Source organism: Mesocricetus auratus, unplaced genomic scaffold (assembly GCF_017639785.1).
Source record: "Mesocricetus auratus isolate SY011 unplaced genomic scaffold, BCM_Maur_2.0 Super-Scaffold_100007, whole genome shotgun sequence".
Classification (NCBI taxonomy): domain Eukaryota; kingdom Metazoa; phylum Chordata; class Mammalia; order Rodentia; family Cricetidae; genus Mesocricetus; species Mesocricetus auratus.
In genome coordinates this window covers 82,164,361-82,188,494 of record NW_024429191.1, presented here as the reverse complement: position 1 = coordinate 82,188,494, position 24,134 = coordinate 82,164,361, and the positions used below count along the sequence as shown (strand labels likewise).

At 40.2% G+C, this 24,134-nt stretch overlaps 1 protein-coding gene across 1 annotated transcript in view; it reads right to left on the bottom strand.

The window, feature by feature from the left end:
- The window catches only part of Efcab13 (EF-hand calcium binding domain 13), a 76,246-nt gene extending 57,840 nt beyond the window's left edge, over positions 1–18,406 (bottom strand). The window contains exons 1-8 of the mRNA XM_040748068.1: positions 18,285–18,406; positions 14,166–14,326; positions 12,164–12,278; positions 8,982–9,112; positions 7,707–7,789; positions 4,793–4,936; positions 3,387–3,461; positions 909–1,052 (exon numbers count right to left, since the gene is read on the bottom strand). Coding sequence (XP_040604002.1) covers positions 909–1,052; positions 3,387–3,461; positions 4,793–4,936; positions 7,707–7,789; positions 8,982–9,112; positions 12,164–12,278; positions 14,166–14,326; positions 18,285–18,311 — 880 coding nt within the window. The 5' untranslated portion in view covers positions 18,312–18,406. The remainder of the gene's footprint in view (positions 1–908; positions 1,053–3,386; positions 3,462–4,792; positions 4,937–7,706; positions 7,790–8,981; positions 9,113–12,163; positions 12,279–14,165; positions 14,327–18,284) is intronic.
- Between the last annotated feature and the right edge of the window lie 5,728 nt (positions 18,407–24,134).

Sequence of the window (24,134 nt, the reverse complement as noted above, 5' to 3'; positions counted from 1 at the left end):
AAACTACATAATAAAGTTGAGAATTCAAGAATCCTGTGTCTCCTCATTTCTGAAGTCAACACTCTTCCTTCCTACTGTAAGAAATGACCCATCATAAAGACAAGAAATGACTAATGAAAATGAGATGATGCTGAATGTTTTCAGATTATAACTTCTAACTAATTTTAATGTGCATGTGCATATGGGCCTATATATATATATATATATATATATATATATATATATATATGTCATATGTGTGTGGTCAAGCCCAGTATGCATGATAACAAGGCAAGAATTTCACCAACTGAGCTATCTCACCACCCCAATGTTGAGATGTTTGTTTTTAAGACAATGTTATTATGTGGCTAACCATGGTTGGCCTGGAACTCACAGAAACCAGAATGGCCTGGAATTCATAGTGGTCCACCTACCGCTGCCTCCCAAGTGCTCAGATTAAATGTGTTATGACACTATGCCTGGAAAAGCTGAAATTTTTAAAGTTCATTCCTCCTCTTCCTCCTCCTCCTCCTCCTCCTCCTCCTCCTCCTCCTCCTCCTCCTCCTCCTCCTCCTCCTCCTCCTCCTCTTTTTCAAGACAGGGTTTCTCTGTGCTTTGGAACCTGTCCTGGAACTCGCTTTGTAGACCAGGCTGGCCTCAAACTCACAGAGATCCACCTGCCTCTGCCTTCCAAGTGCTGAGATTAAAGGTGTGTGCCATCACTGCCTGGCAAGCTCATTTTATTCTTAACTTTGGGGAAATATACCAAAATAGAACAATTTTAGAACTTTCTCATTTTTCTACACTAATTTTTACTACCAATATCAGTAAGCAGTACCAGTAGCAAAAAGGTAAAATCAAGAGAGAAAAGAAGACATGGAGGCAAATAATGTGAAATAAACGTGATCAGCAAAATTCAAATAACTCACTGTCCACGTAAGAGTGATTTATCACGTCCTTGAGTGTCTCAGGGTTTACTGGAATACCCAGGTCACCCAAAAAAGCAGCCACTTCATCAATGGCCACACGACCACCTTTCATCTTAGAAAAAGTCTTCAAGATATCTTGAAATTCTGGAGGAAAAGAAATGAACAAGAATGATTGAACTGTGAGAATCAGCATCTTTTCCTAGAAACCAGCCTGGTTGTGTACAAGTAACCCAATAAGGAAGAAGTGGCCCCAGACGCACAGGTTTCATTGTGACATTTCACACATACACAATATGTCAACCTTAATCTCCTGCTTCTCTTCTTCCCCTCCCCCACCTGATTACTCTTCCCAATCCCTCCCCCTTCTACCTTCAGGTCTTGTGTTGCTATTGTTGAACCAATGAGTTTAATTATGGTTATGGGAGCATGGGCTGCATCAATGAGAAAAATGGGGAGAGGTCTCGATTCCCATTAATATGCTTCATTGTTTTTGTTTTGTTTTGCAGGATTTTTGGTTTTGTTTTTTAGATACTATAAGATCTAGGTCCTCTGATTCTCCGTTGTTACTAATTGGTAACTCATTTGCCTTGGCAAAACATTTGCATTATGTATACATGTATTTGTGGGCATGTATGTTAGTAGCAGTATATTAAAAGTATTTTAAACCAGGCGGTGGTGGTGCACGCCTTTAATCCCAGCACTCATGAGGCAGAGGTAAGTGAACCTCTGTGAGTTCGAGACCAGCCTGGTCTACAAGACCTAGTTCCAGGACATCCTCCAAAGCCACAGAGAAACCCTGTCTCGAAAAACATGAGGACCAGTATGCACACAGGTGCAAAGGTCCCCTTTAAAAGACAGACCCCGCCCACGTACGCTCTCCTCTCTCACTCTTCTTACCCCTCTTCTCTCTTCTCTCCTGTTCCTTTTACTCTTCTTTTACCTCTCTCCCTTCATCTCTCTCTCTTCTCCCCCTCTTGCACTCCCCACCCTTTAATAAACTCTATGGTTAATGTAAAAAATAAAATAAAAAGTATTCTAACTTGGTGTGGTGGCACATGCTTGTAATCCCAGTTATTAGGAGGTGGAGACAGGACAATCAAGAATTCATAGCCAGATTCAGCTACATAGCAAATTCAAAGTCAGTCTGCGTGATGTGAGACCCTGTCTCAAAATAGAACAAAAGTAATCCAAAATCACTATTAGACTTGTTACGAGCTAGGAGGGGCTGAAGTTCTTTTAGGTTCAATATACAGATATCTTATATCTAAATTTTTAAAAATATATTATGTGTATTGTTTTAAAAGGAACAAAAGAAACCTGATTACTCTCAAAATATTTTAACCCTAAATACAGGAAACCAAGATTTTAAAACCCAAGAAATAGAGATTTAAATATAAGTGATGGTTTAACAACTATGAAGTATTAGGAGTCTACATATATAAATCTACTGTCAGATAAAAAGGCAGAAAACAAGGATACGAAGAAGACCAATGTCATGGGAATTTGAAGGAAAAGCTAAACAGGAAGTAAAGAATCAAAAAGGAAAACAAGCCAAGTATCTTACCTATTGCACATAGGACTCATGGTGGAAGGAGAGAACTAATTCTCAAAAGTTTTAATGTTGCCCTCTGACCTAGACACACACACACACACACACACACACACACACACACACACACACACACACACACCCTGGAGTGCAAACACATATACACACAAATTAAATTTTTATACATGAATTAGTCTAAGGGCTAGGGTGATGGCTCAGTTAGTCAGAAGCTTGTGGAAAAGTGTGAGGACCTGAGTTCTGATCCAAAGGACCCCATCATACCAGGCATAGTATCACATGTCTCTAATCCCTATAGTGACATGGGGAAGAAGACAGAGGCTCACTGGATGCTCACAAACCAACTAGGCTGGTGTATACAGCAGGAAGAACAAAGAGACCCTGTCTCAAATAAGGTAAAAAGCTGGGATCAACCCTCAAGGTCTCCTCTGACCTACACACACACACACTATGACATGTGCACACCCATATGTACATATGAACACAGACACATGCATACATAAAAATAAAATAGATCCCAGCACTTGGGAGGCAGAGGCAGGTGGATCTCTGTGAGTTCCAGACCAGCCTGGTCTACAGAGTGAGTTCCAGGACAACCTCCAAAGCAATACAGAGAAACTCTGTCTCAAAAAACCAAAATAAATAAATAAATAAATAAAATCATCTAGTAGTTACTTAGCAGTTACATACAGAGAAAACAGGAGTTTGATAATAGAAAATTATGATAATACAACAGTGATCCAGGAGAGACATAAAAAAAAACTTTATACCCATGTCTAATTTGCCTACACTAAACTGTGGAATAAAATAAAATGAGATTCTAAAAAGACATAAGTTCAACTATCTAGCCCCACATTAAAACCAGTTACTGTCAAAACCTCTCTGTTTTATACTTTTGATATTATTTGTACCTGGATCCTGAGAGGTCAAACGAGAAGCATCATTCCTGGCCTTAAGAAAATATGTGAAATCCAGCATTCCATTGACTATAAAAATGGTTCAGAAACAAGGAGAAAAAAGTCAATTAATAAACTCACTAAGCTGAAAATGTAAACTGAAAATTTAAGTGTAATTAACTGATAAAGCGTATCTTTATAACTGAATAGCATACCTTTTATGCAAAAGCAATAACACTTTCACGTTGTGTGAAGGAAAGAGACAGAGAACTTACCAGGAAAGAATTTGAATGCCTTATTAAATAATAAACAGTGTTTCAGTAATAATAAGTTACACACATCAAGAAACAGGCAGACTTGAAAAGAGCTCAACACCGGTCAGTGAGATAGTGAACAGGTAGCCGGCATTCTTTTAGAATAAGGACTCCAACACCAATGACAGTGAAGAGAGGTTAGTTCACTGGTGTCACCAGTGAACCAGGCCTTTCAGGAACTACCCTGGCTTCCACTTTCATTACGTCAGAGTGCTTATACCTTCAGAAAACAGAAGACAAAATATGATGTATTCACACCGGATACAATTGATTACACAAACAAGAGTTACTGTACAAAAACACAAAAGGAATCTTTTTTATATAATATTACTACAAAACCCAAGGATTATATGTATCATAACAAACTTTGTAAAAAAAAAGATTAAAAACAACTTTTAAGTATTTTTAATAACATGTACCCATAACAATGAAAATACATAAAAGGGAATAAAGAACATATAACTTAGGACAGTGTTTTCCTCAAAGTGGACAAACCAGAAAATGGACTCTTTCATGAATTTTATGGATAGATGCAAATTATTGCCATAGTCTTAGGCTTCATCTGGAAAGTCTGGGTCAGATACTTATTTCATCATTAATATAGTATTACTATTAAAATCTAAATAGGCCAAAAAAATAAATAAATAAATGAAAAAAAGAAAAAAATCTAAATAGGCCACTCATAGTTCAAAGATGAGACTGTCTCATAATCCAATGTAGTAATCAAACCAATTACATTCACCTAAAGTATAACATTTATTTATTATTTATTTATTTACTTATTTACTTATTTATTTTATTGGTTTTTCAAGACAGGGTTTCTCTGTATTGTTTTGGAGGCTGTCTTGGAACTAGCTCTTGTAGACCAGGCTGGTCTCGAACTCACAGAGATCCGCCTGCCTCTGCCTCCCAAGTGCTGGGATTAAAGGTGTGCGCCACCAACAGCTGGCGAAGTATAGCTTTTAATATCTTTGTAAACAATGTTTTTAAAACATAATAAAAATTATATCATGTAAATATCTGCCATTTAGCTTTCCCATCATCTGTAGTTAATCATCTAAACATAGCTTACATTCATGTGTGCAAGATGCTTAAGAGAAAACTCACCATCAATGTCAACAGTCTTCAGCACCTGTCGCATTTCTGAGTCATTCATAGGAATCTTCAAGATGTTAAGAATCCCTGGCAAATCATTCACATATATCTTACCTTGCCGAACTTTACTAAAAATTGCGCAGGATTTAGGAAGTGCTGCATGGGCATAACAAAACAGCTAGTTAAAAATGAATACCCATCCTAATTATCCCACACTCTCACAAGAGAAAACAGTAATAACCGCTAAGATGAGAAAGAAGAGGACCTTTTTGTTTACCCAAATTGTCCCTTTAGACTCTAATTTGTGACTTAGGTATGTCCAGAACATTGAACCTGTCCTCTCCGCTCCTGTAGCACTCAGGATAACAGCACATCAAAAACCTTTTGTGTTCTTATTGCTTCTAGAAGGCAAGATTTTTCCTGTTTCCTCTTTCTGGTACTTCTTTATAGATTCTTCCCCTCAAAAGAATGTCTGTTGAGTTGAATTCTGTTTAGTTTCATGAAACCAGTATTTAAGAAAAATATCCAATAGCCAGGAAAGTCAAGACAGGATATCAAAGCTCTGGGACTGCCTGAGTGGCATAATGAGTCCCAGGTTAACCTGGGCTATAAGTGACACCCTGAGAGAAATGGGGTGGGGAGGAGGATGATGGGCCAAGAGAAGGAGGGAGGAAGAGAGAAAAAGGAAGGAAGAAATGAAATGGGGAAAGGAAAAAAATGAAAATACACTGAAAATAGTATCATTAGGATGTTGATGAAAGGTTTATGGAGGAATGGAGATAGGTGACAGATTTCAGTAAAATGGGAAGTAAAAATCAAGGGATACTAAAGAAAAATGAAACTATTTTAAGAAGTTTCTCTGGGATGGAGAAGTGGCTCAGTGGTTAAGAGCACTGGCTGCTCATCCAGATGACTAGGGCTCAATTCCCAGCACCCACATGGCAGCTCACAACTCTCTGTAATTCCAGTTCCCAGGACATCTGATGCCCCTTTTTGACCTCCATGAGCTCTGCACACATATGGTGCACAGACATACATGCAGGCAAAACACCTATACACATTTAAAAAGAAGAATGGGGAGAGGGAGGAGCACAAAGAATGAGGAATGGGAGGAGAAACTTCAAATATAGAGCATAGCTATACTTAATGATGGCCTTTAATCTCAGCACTTGAGAGGCAGAAGCTGGTGGATCTCTATGAATTCCAGGCCATCCTGGTCTACATAGTGAATTCCAGGTCAGTTAGTTACATTGTATGACCCTGTCTCAAAACAAACCATATACATATATAATCATATGCATGTATAAAAGTTCATGTACATATATACATGTGACTATGTAGAAGTAGAAACATAAATAAATATAAATGAAATGTAAAGGGATTCGTCTGTTGAAAGGGAACCATTTCCAAATAGAGAAAAGGGAAGAATGTGAATGATGTTTATAACTAAGTACATGGGTAGGAAAAACAAGATATTTAGGAAGATTCTTCCCAAATAGTTTTTATTACCTGTCAACAAAGAAATAAACCTATATGATCTAGTAGGCCTACTTCTGGGTTTTTTAAATGAAAACAGATAAACTTAGAATGATGATGCATGTCTACAATCCCATCACTTGTAAGGTAGCAGCAGGAAAATCAGAAGTTCAAAGCCATCCCTGGCCTCATTATGAGTTTGAAATCATCACTCTGTGTATGTGTGTGTGTGTGTGTGTGTATTTATGTATGTATGTATGTATATATATATATATGTATGTATGTGTATGTGTATTTATGTATGTATATATGTATATGTATATTAAAACATCTGTGACCAGCAGTATTCACAGTTGACAACACATAGAACAAACTACATAGACCACATCCATCAGATGAATTAATTTTTAAGCATGGCACATACACATAGAATATCAATCACTTAGCCTTCTGAAAAAAGAAGTATTGTAATATGCAGTGATTGAGAAAGCTGGAAGATACTGTGTTTAGTGAAATAAGCCAGTCACAGGACAAATTATTCTATTTACAGTAGTTATCTAAAATAGTTGAACATAAGAAGCAAAGACTAGAATTGTGGCTGTGGAGGACTGAGGGAGGAGAAAGAGGGGGTCATTCACCAATGCATATAAAATTTTAATCACATATAATAAACCCTAGAGGTCTATACAATATTCTGCACATACATAACAATGCTGCATTGTACACTTAAAAATACATTAAGGAGGTAGTTCTTATGCTAAACGTTCTTGAAATTTAGAAAGAAATGAGCAGTAAAATGTTTACTTTCATAGATTTTAGATAAGCAAATTGTGTGTGTGTGTACACACATGAAATGTCAACCTCAGTGTCATTCTTCATGAGTCATTGCTTCTCTCCTGATACAAGGTCTCTTCACTGGGACCTGAAGCTTGCCAACTAAGCTAGGCTGGTTGGGCAGTGAACTCCAGGAATCTGCCCATCTCTGCCACCTGACAAGGTGCACTGACATGCCCAGGCTTGTTTATGTAAATGCAGGGACTGACTCATGTCCCCACACTAGCATGGCAATCACTTTACCAACTGAGCTCTCAGAGAGAATTGGAGCCCTAAGACAGAAGCAAGCTTTAATTAGTTTTTTATATCTTTAACTCAATTAAAGACTAGGTGACAGGACTGAAAATTTGAGGCAAATAGTGAAAGTGTGGAATAGACTCAAAGGAAACACAAGAAAATCAGGTGAAATGTTAAAAGGAATGCCAAGCACGCAGAAGAGTGGCAAGTCTAGATCCAGCATGACCTGCATAGACTCTATCAGAAAGGAAGGGAGAGAGGGAGGCAAGGAGGGAGGGAGGGAGGCGAGGAGGGAGGGAGGGAGGAGAGGAGGGAGGGAGGGAGGGGAGGAGGGAGGGAGGAAGGGGAGGAGGGAGGGAGGTATTCTAGAATTTATTACCACTTATTTCTTGGTATTTTAAGTATCCTTCAGGTATTTGTTCATATAATGTCATGTAGAGGTTAGAAGTTGTCTCCTTCCTCCTGTCAGAGAAAGGGCCACATTAGAAAGCATAATTCATAAAAACCCCACAGAAAAGTACCGGCAAACTTATAAATATCCTGAATCATAAGACTTTTTATTTTTGCCTGGTTTTATTTTGGTGTTTTGTTGAAACACAGTCTCATCAAGTTGCCCAGACTTCATCAAACTCACCACATAGCCAGGCTAGCCTTTAGCTCTTGGTGATCCTCCTGCCTTAATCTCACAAAAATTGGGACTATGGCCCTGTGCTAACTCAACCAAGAGAACCTTTGTTAACGAGCTCCCTGGTGGTTAGAGTTGTTATTGTCACCCAATCTCCCCTTGCTTCCTTCTGACTGTTTCTACAGGGAGCAGAATCTAACCTTGACAACACCCTGACTCATTAGTCACTGGTTCTGGCCCAGTTTTTCCTGCTGTTAACACAAATCACAGTAATTCTTCAAAGAAAGGCATTATATGGCAAATAAGACCATCTTTAAACAGCAACAAAAAGAAAGTAAGAAATCCCAGATCCCATCATCACCCATTAATAAAATGTCTGGGAAAAAAAGGAGTCATCTGATATTACTGTAAAATGTAAATGACTAAAATCATAATTATTAGTGTTGGAAAGAATCTTAAGAGTCCATACAATACAAGATTCTTGTAGATATGGAAAGTGAGGGACTGAACAGATGGCTCAGAGAGCACCTGCTGCTTTTCCAGAGAACCTGTCCGGTTTCCAGCACCCCTATCTGGTAGCTCACAGCCATCTGTAATTCCCTCTTCTAGCCCCCACAGGCACTCACACATGTGTGCACAAACACATACATGGAGCCAGTGCACACCTTTAATCCCAACACTCAGGAGGGAGACACAGGAGGATCTCTGAGTTTGAAACCTGCCTGGTCTACAAAGGTCAGTCAGAGCTACATCATGAAACCCTCTCTTTTAAAAAGTGGAAAGTAAGGCCCAAGATGCAATGTGAATTTTACAAGCACTAAAATAGGGTGTGAGGCCAATTAGGATACAATCTAAGTCCTCCAATCCCACATACAGTGCTCCTACCTCTATCTGAGCCTTCTTAAGGTCATAGTCATTTCATTTAAACAAATTATTGGCATTCTGTACACAGAAGAGATACATAATTGCAGAGAAAAACTCCAAATTCAAGACCCTCATTTAAAAATCAGAATACAATGATCTGAATACCGAAAAGATGAGGAAGGTGCCTGAGGCAGTAGTGAAGTCTTGTGACTACCAAACTGGCATGGTGACTTGTATAGAGGGCTTTCTTTCCCAGTTATCTTCTCCTTTAACACCTTCGGAGAGGGAGAGGGAATCTAGAACCAAAAGCAAGTATGTTGGTGCATGAGATCATCATGGTCATCCAGCATCCCTGAATAATAAGCCTCTTGGAAGATAATCATACCACAGCATCTCATTTACCCCCCAACATACACACCTGGTATAAAACAGCTTTTCGTAATGACATTACATGTTGTATGCACTTAAAACTTTTTTAAAACTATATCATATTCTTTGGAGGCACACCATTTTTCTTAAGTTTATAACTAATTACCATCTAATTAACATCATTTTAATTAATAGATTATAAAGATTTTACAGAACAGGAGAAACAAAGTAAAAATATAACTCAGCTACCAATTTAGGCTCATATACAGGCTTTATATGTGTGTGTGTGTGTGTGTGTGTGTGTGTGTGTGTGTGTGTATAGATACCCAAAATACCTTGGGGAACCAATGGTTATTCAAATAATACAAGTATAAAGTATAAGAAGATTCAAAATACACAACCACCCAGGTTGATAGAAAAATACCACATCAGAAAATAAGGATTCATTATGTGTGTTTTCAGTTTTTCATGGAACTTAGGGCTTTAAAGACTATGTGGAGGAAATTCAAGCCCCAGGAGACTAATGGGAGTTGGTATTGAGGTCCCACATAAACCTAATGTCCTCCAAAGTAATGTTCTCTCTAAGAACAAGTCAGGAAAAACAGCTACAATAACAAAACTTAATTCCAATGGAGGGATACACAGAATAAATAAAGTCTTGTCTGTCTCAGCTCCAAGCTAGAGAGGAAAAGGAAAAAAATAAAACCCCTCCTCATATTGGTTATGACCAATCTCTAGGCATGTATGAATATTTAATTCAAATGTATAAACCAAGAAAACTGGAACATGTTAAAGTGCTCACAAATTTGTAAAAACTCATGAAATGCAAGGCAGAAATGGGTGAATTCTCTCTAAAAGAAAATCTTTTGCAGCCAGACATGACGATGCTGTATGCCTGCAATCATAGCACTGAGGAGACAGATGCAGGAGGATCACTAAAACTTCAAGGTCCTCCTTGTCTATATAGAAGGTTCCAGGGTAGCCAAGGCTACATCATGAGACCCTGTCTCTAAATATATATAATAAATCACAAGTTTCTCAACAAGTGTAGTTCAACTACTTGTGAATGAAGGGACAGGGGCTCACATGAGCAAGATCAGCAAAATAACAAGATTTGGATGCTCCAAAGACTTTATACACTGGATTCATCAGACACCTTCTTGAGATAACTATGGGAAGTGAGCAGAGTATGAGATATAGGTGGAGTTTTAGGAACCACCAAACAAAACTTTTGGAAATAAAACAATCATTGAAATTAAACTCTCAATGAACAAGGTTAAAAAAGCACATAAAATTTAGCTGGATAATAAGTGAACTACAAAATATACATGGGAAAAAATAGAAAAATAAAGTCAAGAAGGGGAAAAACATAAACCAATGTGACTATGGGCAGTACTCCTCCAAAGGTCGGCGCCCTGGAGACTTTTTGCCCGGGGAGGTACCACTAGGAAGCGGTGGGAAACCTCTCGGACACTGGGGTGCAACTGCAGAAGGACTGCAGGAGCCTGGCATCTTCCTGACTCACTTTATGAACAGCAGTTCACAAAGGGAGCAGCTTGTTTGGCCTATGTCTCTGTCACGGCATGCTGCCCAACCAAGAGGGACCGGAATACCCAGAACCACAACCTAATGGCCTCAGACAGTGTGTGGCAAAAGGCAACAGATGCAAATGCCATGGAGCACAGAGAATGGAACGGTACGGCTCAGCGCACGCGCACGCGGCAGAGGAGCTGAAGGACCGCAAAGGGGTGGAGGAGGCGACACGCCCGCCCGTGAGATGAGTTAGGGGCTTGGCTGGAGTTGCACGGGGCTCCAGAGACGGGGAAAATAAAAAGGACAGCCGATCGAGTGTTTCCAGAAGGAAAGTGTTCATTCTCAGATTTAAGAAGGGACAACAAATACCAAGACAGAGAAATGAAAAGAAATGCGCACCGAAGTACCTGTCTCTTCATTCACAAGTAGTACGAAACTCCCGTGTTGGTTTCACATCCTACTATCAGAGACCCGTGAACGTGACTTAGTTAGAGAAAAATAATCCCTGCAGATGTGATAAATTGAGGGCGCCAACAGGAGACGTCCAAAGACTGGTGTGTACACAAGAATAAGGAAAAGAGAGACTATGAGATCCAGACACAGGGAAGATGGCCATATGAAGACCCATGAGAACGTGAAAGCAAATGCTGGCAGCACATGCCACCAACCAAGAAATGCCTAGGATCAAGTTAAAACTGGAAAACAAAAGTAACACAACACAGTAAAAAAGAAAAAATTAACTAAAGTGAATCTAGTTTTCTGAAATGATTTAATGCCTTATTTTTTATAAAGAAAGGGAAAGGAGAAGAGTCACCCATGGTGGTGCACACCTATGGTCCCAGCAGCTGCTGAAGAGACTGTGGTAGGAAAATCACTTGAGCCCAAGATCTGAGTTAGTATGGACAACACAGTGAGAACCTATCCAAAACAAACGGACACAAAAAGCAGAAATAAAGGGGGTGGTGTCTTAGTCTCTTTTCTGTTGCTGTGATGAAATACTCTGAAGGAGCACCCTGAGGGAGAAAGGCTGTCTTGGCTCCTCACTGTAGCTCATCACAGCAGCAGCAAGAATTTGAGGAAACTGCTCCCATCCGCAATCAGGAACAGAGAGCAGGGAGCGCATGCACACCTGCTCAGTTTCTCCACTCTTATGCAAGCACAGGATTCCCTGCCTAAGGGATGGTAGCACCCACAGTGGTCAGCTCTTCCTACCTCAGTGCAATCAAGAATTCCACCAAAGACATGCCCAGAAGCCCATCTCTGAGACAGACAATCTTATATTTTATCCAGGTCACAACTGGCACTAACCGTCACAAGAATAAGAAAAGGAAAGGAGGAGGGAGAAGCATTATTTAAAATATTAACATTTCAATACTTGGACCAAAACACCAAGAGTATTTGGGGTCTAAGGACAAAAAGAAAACTTTCAAAAAGTCTGGACTTACCTCAGTTCTTTTACTATGAAACTGCACTTGTAAACTTTTCTTTTTCCTGATTTTCTTTGATCCCGAAAACTCAGTGAATTTTAATTCTTTAAACAGGTATAATGATGTTTCATATCTAAATGGCAAAGAAATTAGAATAATGCTGAGTTGTTTTTCTGGTTTTACCTTTCAACCTTTGATTGTGGAAATTTCCAAATAATATAATATGCTAATTTCCCCATTACCATCACCCCACTTAAATAATGGCCTACGATGACTGCCTCATTATACCTATTATTCCTGCTTCTATCCTTTAAAAAATATTTATTTCATCTGCATATGTGTTATAAGTATTGTTTCATTTGTAACAATTTTTATAAACATCTCTATAAAGTATGTTTTCTTTTTGAAAAACCATTTAAAACACCATTATGACACATAAAAATTGATAGACATTTCTTGGTTTGGTTTGGTTTGTTTTGTTTGAGACATGGTTTCTCTGTATTACTTTGGAGGTTGTCCTGGAACTCACAAAGATCCACCTACCTCTGCCTCCCAAGTGCCACCGGGAACTAAAGGTGGCAATAGACATGTGTTAGTATCAACAAATGTGGAATCAGTGTCCAAGTTTCCACCTGTCTACTAAATATTATAAACTTCAAAACTCTGGTTCAGGATGCAGTAAGTCCCCCATCCCTGGCTGGACTGTATTTTAAATCTCTTTTCATCTACATAGCCTCTCCTTTTATTTATTAGTCCTGCTGCTGTTGGGTTCTTTGTCCTGTAGATTTTCCACTATTGCAGCTACTGGTAAATTTAATCCTAAACAAAATTGTGAAATAAGAGACAATTTCTTCATTTATCCACTTCCTTTCTTAGCAGATACCTTTCCCTTTTTGATACTATATTCTCATTTAGTCCAGCCCTCCCAAAGTCCTATCTTGAGAGCTCAATACCTTGTTCTTATCATCACCCCCAACACACACACACACACACAAAAAAAAAACCTGGTTAGTCACCTATACAGACCTCTGGTGTCAAAGGAAATGGCTTTCAACTATTTTGACTATAACTCACAGTCTAAAATCTATTTTCTACTAAGAAATAGAGACAGAAAAGGAGACCACATACATGATAACAGAACCTATTTTACAAAGTGCAGTTGTATAAAAAAATCCAATTTCTTCAATTCAATTTTATTTCCTTACAAAAGAAAAATTGGTAGTGACCTCCTGAACTGATGTTATAACCCATTCACCCGCCATACTTTGCAATCTCCTACCACTCTGCCTCCCCACACCCAACCCCGATATCCTGGATGAGGTTTGGTCTTCCTATTTCTGACTTATGCATAGCTCCCACTGAGCTACATAGATCTGATCTTTCATATTTTTAAAAGTATAAGGAAAGAGGAGGTGGGAGGAAGAGAGAAAAGGAGAGAAAGAAAGAAAGAAAGAAAGAAAGAAAGAAAGAAAGAAAGAAAGAAAGGAGAGAGAAGGAAGAAAGAAAGGAAGGAGGGGGGAGGGAGAGAGAGAATAGAACTACAGGATTCAAATGGCCTAATTTCACAAACCCAAGCCCAGATGGAAGAGCCTTTCTACGTCCTTCTTAAATTCTCTTTAAACTGGGCGGTGGTGGCGCACACCTTTAATCCCAGCACTCGGGAGGCAGAGTCAGGCAGATCGCTGTGAGTTCGAGGCCAGGCTGGACCGATAGCCTCCAAAACAATACAGAGAAACCCTGTCTCGTAAAAACCAAAAAAGAAATTTCTCTTTAAGACAAACTTGCAGACCATGAATCACTGCTCCCAACTAAAAGGGACTCCATGAAACCTTTTAGACTGCCATGTAGCTGCACCTGAAGTTAGAGGTTTAAGAACAGCTGTGCAACAATTAAAACTATGTTCCTAAAAGAATGGCCATGAATATAACACAATACTGTTAGAACACATAAACTGCATGTCTGGGTTTCTTAAACTTGAAAAGAATAATTTCATAGTATAAATTCAAAGTTTTTAACTTACGTTTTTTTAAATTCTGGGACTAAACCCTTAGTTTCAGATGAATTTTTCTTCCCTGCTGGTTTAGAAATTTTGCTGCATTTCTTGCTTTCAGTATTTCTCGATGACAAGTTAGTTGTGGAAGAATCAGAGTCCTGAAGTGATCCATCGGTGCTTTCTTCCATCTGAGAATAATCAATAGTCACAATCATAAGTATTCTTTCCCACAGACATACTAAATATAACATTCAACTAAATGGAGTTGGGTTTCAAAAGGATCTTATTCATTCAAACATTACTATTCTATAGAAATATATATCCCTTAATATATTGTGTAACTATAAAATGCATAACATTCATGAATATATATATAAGTGCAAACTTTTATATGCTTTCAAAACATTTTATCACAGAAGTAATTATTTTCAGATATAAACCTAAGGTATGGTCCATGCAAGATAAAAAATTATTAGTCACACTCCATTAAGTAAAAAAAGTATCTACTGTGTGAGAAACACTTTCAATAGACTGAAAGGATAAGCCAAACATTTACTGGGAGAAGGCATTTGCAAAGAACACATTTGATAAAGAATCGCCATTCTAAAATATACAAAGAACTGTGCGTGTTGCATGTATGTGTGCATACACGTGTATGTGTATGCAGATGCACTCATTCTTGTTGCATGTGTGAAGACCAATTTAGAAATGGGAAAAAAACATTCTGAACCTAAGACGTATAGATACAAAATAAGCTTATGAAAAATGTCCAACATCATGTTTTTAGGAAATGGCAAATTAAACAAGATGCCACTACACACCTGTTAGAATAACAATGTTAAAAAGAAATGGGACTACTTAAGTTAGAAACGCAGGCTAGAAACAAGCCAGGCTAGGGCTAGGCATTTGTAAGTGCAACCCTCTGTACATTCATTTGGGAGCTGTGTGGTAAGCCCCCAAAGGATTAAAAAAAAAAAGAACCAATGACATTCTGGTACCCTACCTTGAACACCAAATGTTGCATTCAATACAGTGGCTGCACCTTTAGCAACTGCTGTGCAACACACAATTGCAACTCCACAGCTACCAGCAGCAGTTTGGCCACACGGGCAGCAGCCAGGCCAGAATTCTGTTCCCTTAGACACCGGCTCTATGGAAGCCACTAAAAGACGCTTTATATAAATCTCTATCCTTCTACAGAACTCAGGATTCAAAGATTGAGGTGAAAGTCTATCTCATAGGTTGGAGAGCAAATAGCTAACCTTCTCTCCTTGCTCACCACTCCCAAAAAACCAAGGCCTTCTGCTCAGCCCCTACTTAAGAAGACTGGCTACACCTGGCCCCTCCACACCACTTCCTGTCAGCTAGTTGCTGACTTAGCCTCCTGGATCCCAGGTTAATTTTATTTAATCAAACAAATGTATCACATCTTTGCATCATTAACAAAGGCAACAGAAACAAGTGTGACACACCTTTACACAGTTAAAATAATATGGACCCACAACAATGGTGGGTCCATAAATTATTTAATAGTCAACTTGGAAAATAGTATAGATGTCCCTTAAACATAACTGTCACATCATACAGCAGCTCAGGAAAACTAAAACCAAGGTATTGAAGAGACATCAGCATTCCCATGTTGGTTCTAACAGGACTCATAACAACCTGGATGGAGAATCAACCCTAGTGTGTACCAATTGGCAAACAAATAAAGGAAATATATAGAGAGACAACAATACAATACCATACTGACTTAAATAGAAGCTCTGTCACCCGCAAAGGTATGAAGGGAACTGAAAGGCATATGCTACATCAGATAAGCCAGGCACAGAGAGATAAATAATGTAAGGTCTTGGTTACATTTGTTGGTCTCACAAAATATGGGAGAAAAGTGCTCATCAAGAGGCGTGTCAGGTAACTGGAGTGATGGCTCAGGAGTTAGGAGTGCACACTGCCCTTGTAGAGACCATCACTCAAATCAGTAAGTTCTCAGCTGTCTATAACTAAAGCTCCAAGGTATCCAATGCTGTCCTCTGACCTCTGCAGACATCTGTACTCATGGACAATGTAAATACACGCACGCGCGCGCGCGTGCACACACACACACACACAGAGGGAGAGAGAGAGAGAGAGAGAGAGAGAGAGAGAGAGAGAGAGAGAGAGAGAGAGAGAGAAATTAAAAGCAAATTTTTCTAAAGATGCTGGCAGCTCGCTATACCCAGATGCATCTGCACAGCACTAACTGAACTCAGTGAGTTATTAAAAAACAAAACAACATGAAGTTAGGAAGGAGACATGTCAAGAGAGAGTCCAGCCAGGAGTTGGGAGGAAGGGGGTGGTAGCTATAACTAAGATACAGTGTATGCACATATGAAATTCTCCAATAGAAATGAACTGATATGAAGGAGGAAGAGAAGATAAGGATCCAAGGGGACAAAGTTTCAGTTAAACTGAAGGAATGTTTTAATAATCTAATGTACTGAGTGCATGGTGACTGTACTTGTAATAATATATGCTACCATCAATTGCCATGACTGTTGGTTGCCACCAGACCTAGCTTGTAAGATGACTGCCAAAGACATCACACACATGGGAAAACCAACCAAGCTGAAACTCAGTTGGATGCTCCCTCATGCTGGCTAGCTCCAAGGGTGCTAGAAGTTGCTATGCAGGCTGTGGGAAGAGAACTGTCAACAACTGTCTTCCTGGGCTGTGGCCCCTGTGTGCTACAACACAGGCAAGATGAGCTCACAGGTAAAATAATGGCAACCCAATTGTGGGGATAATTAACTGCTTTCTGATCAGACCTGATGCCTGCTCCACAGAAGGGGACACAGGTATAACGGTAAGCCTGGTCAAGAGCTAGGGGGGCCATAAGCCCTGGTGGGGAAGCTGTCTCGCTGAATGGACATGATGTTCCTGTCTAACTGCCTTCTAAATGACTGTGCTTATGCCCACACGAAAGGGCTATTAGCTTTGATAAGAGAAGCTTCTGTTTACAGTGGCCCTTGGTGACTATAACTAGTCACAATATAAATACAGCTAGTCATAGCTAGTCAAAGCTAGTCAAGCTATAAACTAGTCAAAATATAAATGACTAAGGGATGCTGCGGTGGTTTGAAAGAGAATGGCCCTCGTGGGCTCTTATATTTGCAAGCTTAGTCCCCGCTGTTGCAGGAGGGTCAGCCAATGTGGCCACGTTAGAGTAGTTGTGTCCTTGTTTCGGGGAGGTGTGTCACTGGGAGTGGACACCAGGCCCAGTCTCTCTCTCTTCTCTCTTTCTCTTTCTCTTTCTCTCTCTCTCTCTCTCTCTCTCTCTCTCTCTCTCTCTCTCTCTCTCTCTCTCTCTCTCTCTCTCCTCCCTCCCTCCCCTTTTTGCCCCCCTGTGGAACAGCATGTAAAACTCTCAGCTACTGCTCCAGTGCCACACCTGTCTGCCTCCCATCATGATGATAATGGATTAACCCTCGGAAACTGTAAGCAAGCCCCCAGTTAAATGCTTGCCTTGGTAAGCATGGCCTTGGTCGCAGTGTCTCTTTACAGCCATAGAACAGTAACTGAAACAAATACCCAACCATTAATGGCTCAGGGAACATCAGAGAAGGAGGAGTAAGAAGAATTAAAAAGCCAGAAGGGAGCAAGTAGTGGGGATTTCTGACATCCAGGCATGATGCCTCTGTGGGATTCTTAAGCCACAGCAGCTGTGATTATCTGCACACGATCTCTACAAGATTGAACCTATCCCCATCCTGTCACAGAGGGTGAGGGGCTAATGGAACCCCACCTCACTCTGAAGAGCCTATCTCATGGTGATGGGAATGCAAAATGAAATAGCCACCTTGACAAAGCACTGAAATTGTTTGACCACCTAAAAATTATCATACCAAAAAGAGAAAATATATTATGTTTATATACATTAATTTCTGTATACAGAATTCCATGATATGCCATAGAAGTTCTTTTGATATAGTACTACATTATTGCTGAATTAGTCCAACATATGTCAACTAAAAGAGTCCAAAGGTCATCAGTTATTAGGGAGGTTCATCGAAATTTTATATATCTAAATATTTAATATTATGAATAATGATCATAAAACTAATTTTAAAAGAAGAAATCTTTTTTTTAAAGTCTTGAATGATTTACCTTACAAAATAAATGTGTTTTCTCCATTTTTCTGTTTAGGGGTAAATTCTGTCCTTCGGGACCAAAAGGCCTTGATGAATGAATATAAATGAGCAATAATATAAAAGGATTTCCTGAGAAAATATAACAGAAAAAAGAAAGATCATACTCCTGTTTAAAAGACAAAGCAATTATATTTATTTACTTGAAGTTGCCTCTTCAATGTAACGCTCAGAGTACAATGCCTAATAAACGGAACCAATATTGGCAGCTAGAACAAGCAACCAATGGATGATAAATGAGAGATCACCGGCTTCTTAAGTTTACCTTTTTAGTACATAGAGAAATAGAGACACATATCTCAAATGATATGAAGGAGAAGCCAAATTATATTTACTCAAGCAAACCCTAAGACGCAGAAGTGCTACTGAGCGTTGAGTGTGTGCTAGGCATTACGATAATCACATTGACATGAACTATTTCACATATTTCACATAATTACCCTTTAAGGAACTGTCATTGTCACTCTTTTAAAGAAACATGCAACCAGCAAACAGAGGTATAGAATTATTTAATTTAGGAAATCTAGCTCCCAAACCATTGGTTTCCCGTACCACACAATATTGCCTCAAAACATTACTGTTGCTTGGGGCTGGAGACATGGCTTGAAGGGTCCCCGTACCCATGTCAGGCACCTCACAGCTGCCTGTAACTCTAGCTCCATGAAATCCGATGCCCCCTTCCAGCTACCTCGGACACTGCATTCACAAGCGCAAACCGTAAAGACGCATACAGACACACATAATTCAAAGCTTTTTGAAAAAACTGGAGGGGGGGCAATGCTGTTGCAAACAAAAGATATTTTAACCTGGCTTCGCACCAAAAGCATTCACGTTCTACAAATGTAATAGCCAACATTTTTAATTCACAATGGTTTTTTGATTTTTTTTTATTTTACCAATAACCAATCCACATTTGATGAGCTATTCATTGATTACAGTTAGTTGTATAACAGTGCTAGCTGCAACCATCAGTGAATTTTTTTCTATTTTAAAATACTAATATTCTAGGACAGACTTCCACAATTGCAGACCGAGTGTTACTGTGGCTAACGCTACTGATGAATGTTCAAACATTAACTTCCGTTTATCATATTTGCTTAACAAGAGGGCCTCCACCTTATGCAAGAACTTAGGCCATGGAGAATTCCCGCCAGCCCTGCCTTTGTGAAGTAAAAACTTGAAGAGAGTGGACACGAAAACACAGAAAATTTCCTCAATATGACAACAAATGATCTGACAGCCGTAGAGCTGAAGGCGCAGGCAAGTTTCCCAACCACTAAGTCTCCACCTAACTAGGACAACCATTTGACTGACCACCTGGATACCTCTCCACCTTTCCAGAATGTCCCTTCATCCAGTTACACCGAGGCTCGCTTTCTCCTTTAGCATTGCATTCTCTCTCAGCCTCTGAGGTGACGGCACACTTTCCTCAGCAAGTCTCGCCTCTCCGGCTCTGCCACCTGAGGGTCCTAGCGCTGTCCTCTAAACCCTGGTCACCATTGCCCTCCCGTCCTCCAACCCGCACTTCAAGTCTTCTCAGGGGTTGCTCCCTGGAGGCGAGACCCCGCCCCCAAGGTCACCTGATCAGCCCTAAGCTCCGCCCATGTAATTGCCAGAGGAGGTCAGGCGCAAAGACCCGGCCACTTGGTCCTCTCAGGCTTCCGGGTAAGCGGCTGAGCCGGCGAGGGCCTGCCGCCTGGGCGCCTCCTGGAAAGCGCTGAGGCGGCGCGCGCACCCCCACACCTCACAAGGGCCTGTGACCTCACCCGATCCAACCGAGGCCGGTTGTGGACACCATTGGGAGACTGTCCTTCCCCTGCTGTTCTAACTGCCTCCTGCTCGGCCCTCTGTCGTTCTCTTGCGCTCTCTGTGCCACAAGTTCAGGTTTGTCTTCTGTCCGGCCTTTGACTACCTCCATCCTCCCTTCTAGCGCCTTCCATACCTCCTGTTCTCCAATGGACAGCAGCTCAAGGTCATTAGGCCCAAGTGCTTCCTTTGTGGAGGAGTTTGAGTCTGCGAATGGGGTGGCGGGGTTGGGTCCTTCTACAGAGGAAACGACGTTAGCAGGAAGACCCAAAATGATGATTCCTGGCTCCCATCGCTACTAGATCCCTAAGTGTATAATCCAGTTCTGTGAATATAAGCATTTCTTAGGGCTTGCTGAATTTGTAAATTCTGTGAAGTAAAGAATGTTCTGAAATTTTTTCTTCAAAAGTCTGTGACAGAGTCTTATAAAAAAATTTATTACATGTTTTTATTTTTAAGGGGAATGTGATACAGTTGCCATAGGGTACATGTGGAGATCAGAAAAGGATTTAAATGGTTCTTTCCATAATGTGGGTTCCAGTTACTGAACTCATGCCATCAGGTTTGGCTGCACACACCTTCATTCTCTTGAACTGTCTTGCTGGCCTTCAAGTATCTTACCTTTACAAACAGGTCAGTGTAACATGCCGGGAGCCATGCAGCCTAGTCTCAGATCAGCATGTCACTGCCTGTCCAATGGGTTTCCTTGGGGCAAGGAACCCAGGGAAACGAACTCTTCACTTGGCAAGAACCATGGGACAGCATAGGAATTTGCAGAATTAGCGTAGCTTGCAGGATCTTTTCTCTCTCATTATATTGTCGACTCTTTGGGTGGTTTTTAGTTTTACTTTGTTAGCCACACATGCGACAGCTGTAAATTTCCCTGGAAATTCTGTCCTTTCTTGAATGTTTTCCCCCTTAGAATCAGCAGGCGGCTAGTGCTTCTCAAATCTCTTATCTGGAATTGCTAACTGCAACTCCTAATCCTGGGAGCTTTTCTGACTCAATAGAGACACTTAGGTGCATATAAGAAAACAGCACTTGGAGCATTAACCATGTCTCCCAGTTCAGGAAAGGAGAGTAAGGCATGCATACCCAGAATAGGGGGAAAGCCTCAGGAATATGCATAGTGCCAACTGTTGAGAGTAAGTTCCCTGGGCATCAAGAATATAGAACCAATGGTAGGATCTGGTATGCTCCAAGAGGGGAAAATGCAATACAAAATGTGGGATGGAGAGACCCATCTTTACCATCCACAGGAGCTTATAATGGGGGGGAAGGTATGGAATAGGGGGTGGGGAAAGAGTGCCTTACCAAAGTCTGCCTTTTACAGACTGAGACATGGGACCCTCTTGTAGAAGAGGGAACTGTATCTTCAGACATGAAATAACTGTCTGGGTTTGAATATTGTTGTCCTTAAAGCGTTCTACCCATGTCTATTAATTTTTAACTTTGTAACGGCCGGCTGACACAATGCTGCAGTTAGTTAAGCCTGCAAAAAATGCTGAACTCTGTCTAGAATAAGGTTATGTAGGGGTGGCAAAGTGTATTTGGGGAAGCATAAAGGGGAACAATGGAGGCTTTCATAATGATTACAATGTATTCCTTAAAATGACCAGATAACGCCGGGCGGTGGTGGCGCATGCCTTTAATCCCAGCACTCGGGAGGCAGAGGCAGGCGGATCTCTGTGAGTTCGAGGCTGGGCTGGACCAATAGCCTCCAAAACAATACAGAGAAACCCTGTCTCATAAAAACCAAAAAAAAAAAAAAAACGACCAGATAACACATCAGTATTTCTTAAAAGGTCAAAAGTAGGAGTCAATAATAAAGCTATTCATGTAACCCTGGTAAGAAAACAGTTTAAGTATAAATAAAGATGGCTCAAACTATTCAGGGCCACTTGAGAGCAATCCACCTGGTGGTCAGAATTTTTCCTTGTGCCAACACTTCTTCCCTGTCTCAGGACCTGAACCCAAGCAATAGCCTAACCTGAATTCTCCTTTATCTACATCCGGGTGAACAACCCAGGCCTTAGATAGATAACTGCCATTCAGATTCTGCCATTACTGTGTGCAATGGACAAATCTCTTATGCTCTTTTGCTTTTCTATCCTTCCAAAGTTATAAGAATTTAAAACAAATGCCTGTGGTGCTTAGCAAATGTTACAGTATTTCATTCATTCGGTGATACCCATTTCTGCCTTAAAACCCTGATTTGTAAACATTTAGTAACTTTACTTCTATTTCACTTATTTTTTAATTAGCAACTCATAAGTTAGCAATTCATAACTACTATGCGTTGAGGTACAGTGTTTATTAATATATGTATGAAGAGTAGGATAATTGAGCCAAACTTGTTAACATAGTCATACTTGAAATTTACTCCCCAGGCAATTTTTTTTGAAAAGATAAAATGCATGTTAATACCTGAATACATAAAATAGTAACTGAATGCTATGAAATAGATTTCAAACTATGTCCCTCTTAGCCAGCAGAAACTTTGGAATGAAGTGATATGTAAGTAAAGCCTTTTTGTCTGGCTTGCTGCCGAATCAACCTTGGTGCTAGACACTCTCGGCAGATCCGGACTTCTTAGTTTTCATTATGGCTGCCATAATCAAAAGGGGTTGGGTTTGTGTGGGTTGTCTGCTCTCACGGGCAGCAAGAGAAAGATGACTTTGGTAGTTGGAGCCTTTCCCAGCCTCAATTAACCTTGTAGTTGTTTGAATAAAGTAACTAGAGGGAGCTATCTGGGTGTCAACTCTTTTCCAAGAAGCCTGAGCCCCTCTGCTTCTTCAGAAAATGGAGGCTTAGCATCTTGGTGAGCTTCTCTCTCTACTGTGGCACCTACAACCCAACATCAAGAAATATTATACCCTTTTTAGCAATCCCTCTGTCCCTACTCTGTCTCATTCTCTGGCAAACAACAATCTATTATATACTTCGAAACATCTATTCTCATATTCTACATACATGTGAGATCATGCAATGTGTGTCCTGGGCCTGGCTTATTTCTTGTAGCAAAATGTCTATTTCCTTCATATTGTCACATTATAGGATTTCCTCCTTTAAGGCTAAAATAATCTTTAGCTGTGAACATACACATTTTCCTTATCCATCCATCCATTGACAGAGACTTCTGCTGTTATAACTTGGAGATCATGAATAATACAATAATAAACATGGCTGTGTAGCTGTCTTTTGATATACTGATTTCCATTCCCTTGGTATTGCTAAATCATATAATCCTACTTGTCTGAAAAAAACCTCCATTCTTTTCCCATGACAGCTATAACTCACGTTCCCACTAACAGCATACAAGCATGCTTGTATACTTTATGTTGCTGTGATAAAACATTAACCAGGGAAGGGAAGGGTTTGTTTGGCTTACGCTTCCGCATTGATGGAAGTCATGGCAGGAACTCAAGCAGGAACCGGGAAGCAGGAGCTGAAGCCAAGGCCATGAAGGAGCACTTCTAACTGGCCTGCGTCCCCTCAGGCTCACCCAGCTACCTTTCTTATGTTACCCAAGAATACTTGCTCAGGCACGGCACTGCCCACAGAGTGCTAGGCCCTCTCTGTCAATTGAGCAACCAAGAAAATACCCCATACACATGCCTACAGGCCAATCTGATGGGGCAATTTCTCAATTGAGACTCCCTCTTCCTAGCAATTCCCCAATTGATTATTGCCTCTTCCCAGGCATCTCTACTCTGTGTCAAATTGACAAAATCTGCCCAGCACTGTGCTCTTGACTTTACGTTCTCACCAGCACTTACCATTTGCCTTTTTTATAATAGATATTTTATCAAATATGAAGTGATTTCTCACTGTTTTCTATTTTCATTTCCCTAATGAGGCATTATGATAAATATTTTTCAGGTATCTATCAGCCTGTCTTCTTTCCAGGAAATGTTTATTAAGAGCCTTTAGCCATTTTTCCTACACATGGAGATTTAGTTATTTATTGTTTGCTAAATTCATTCTTTGACAACTTCATACA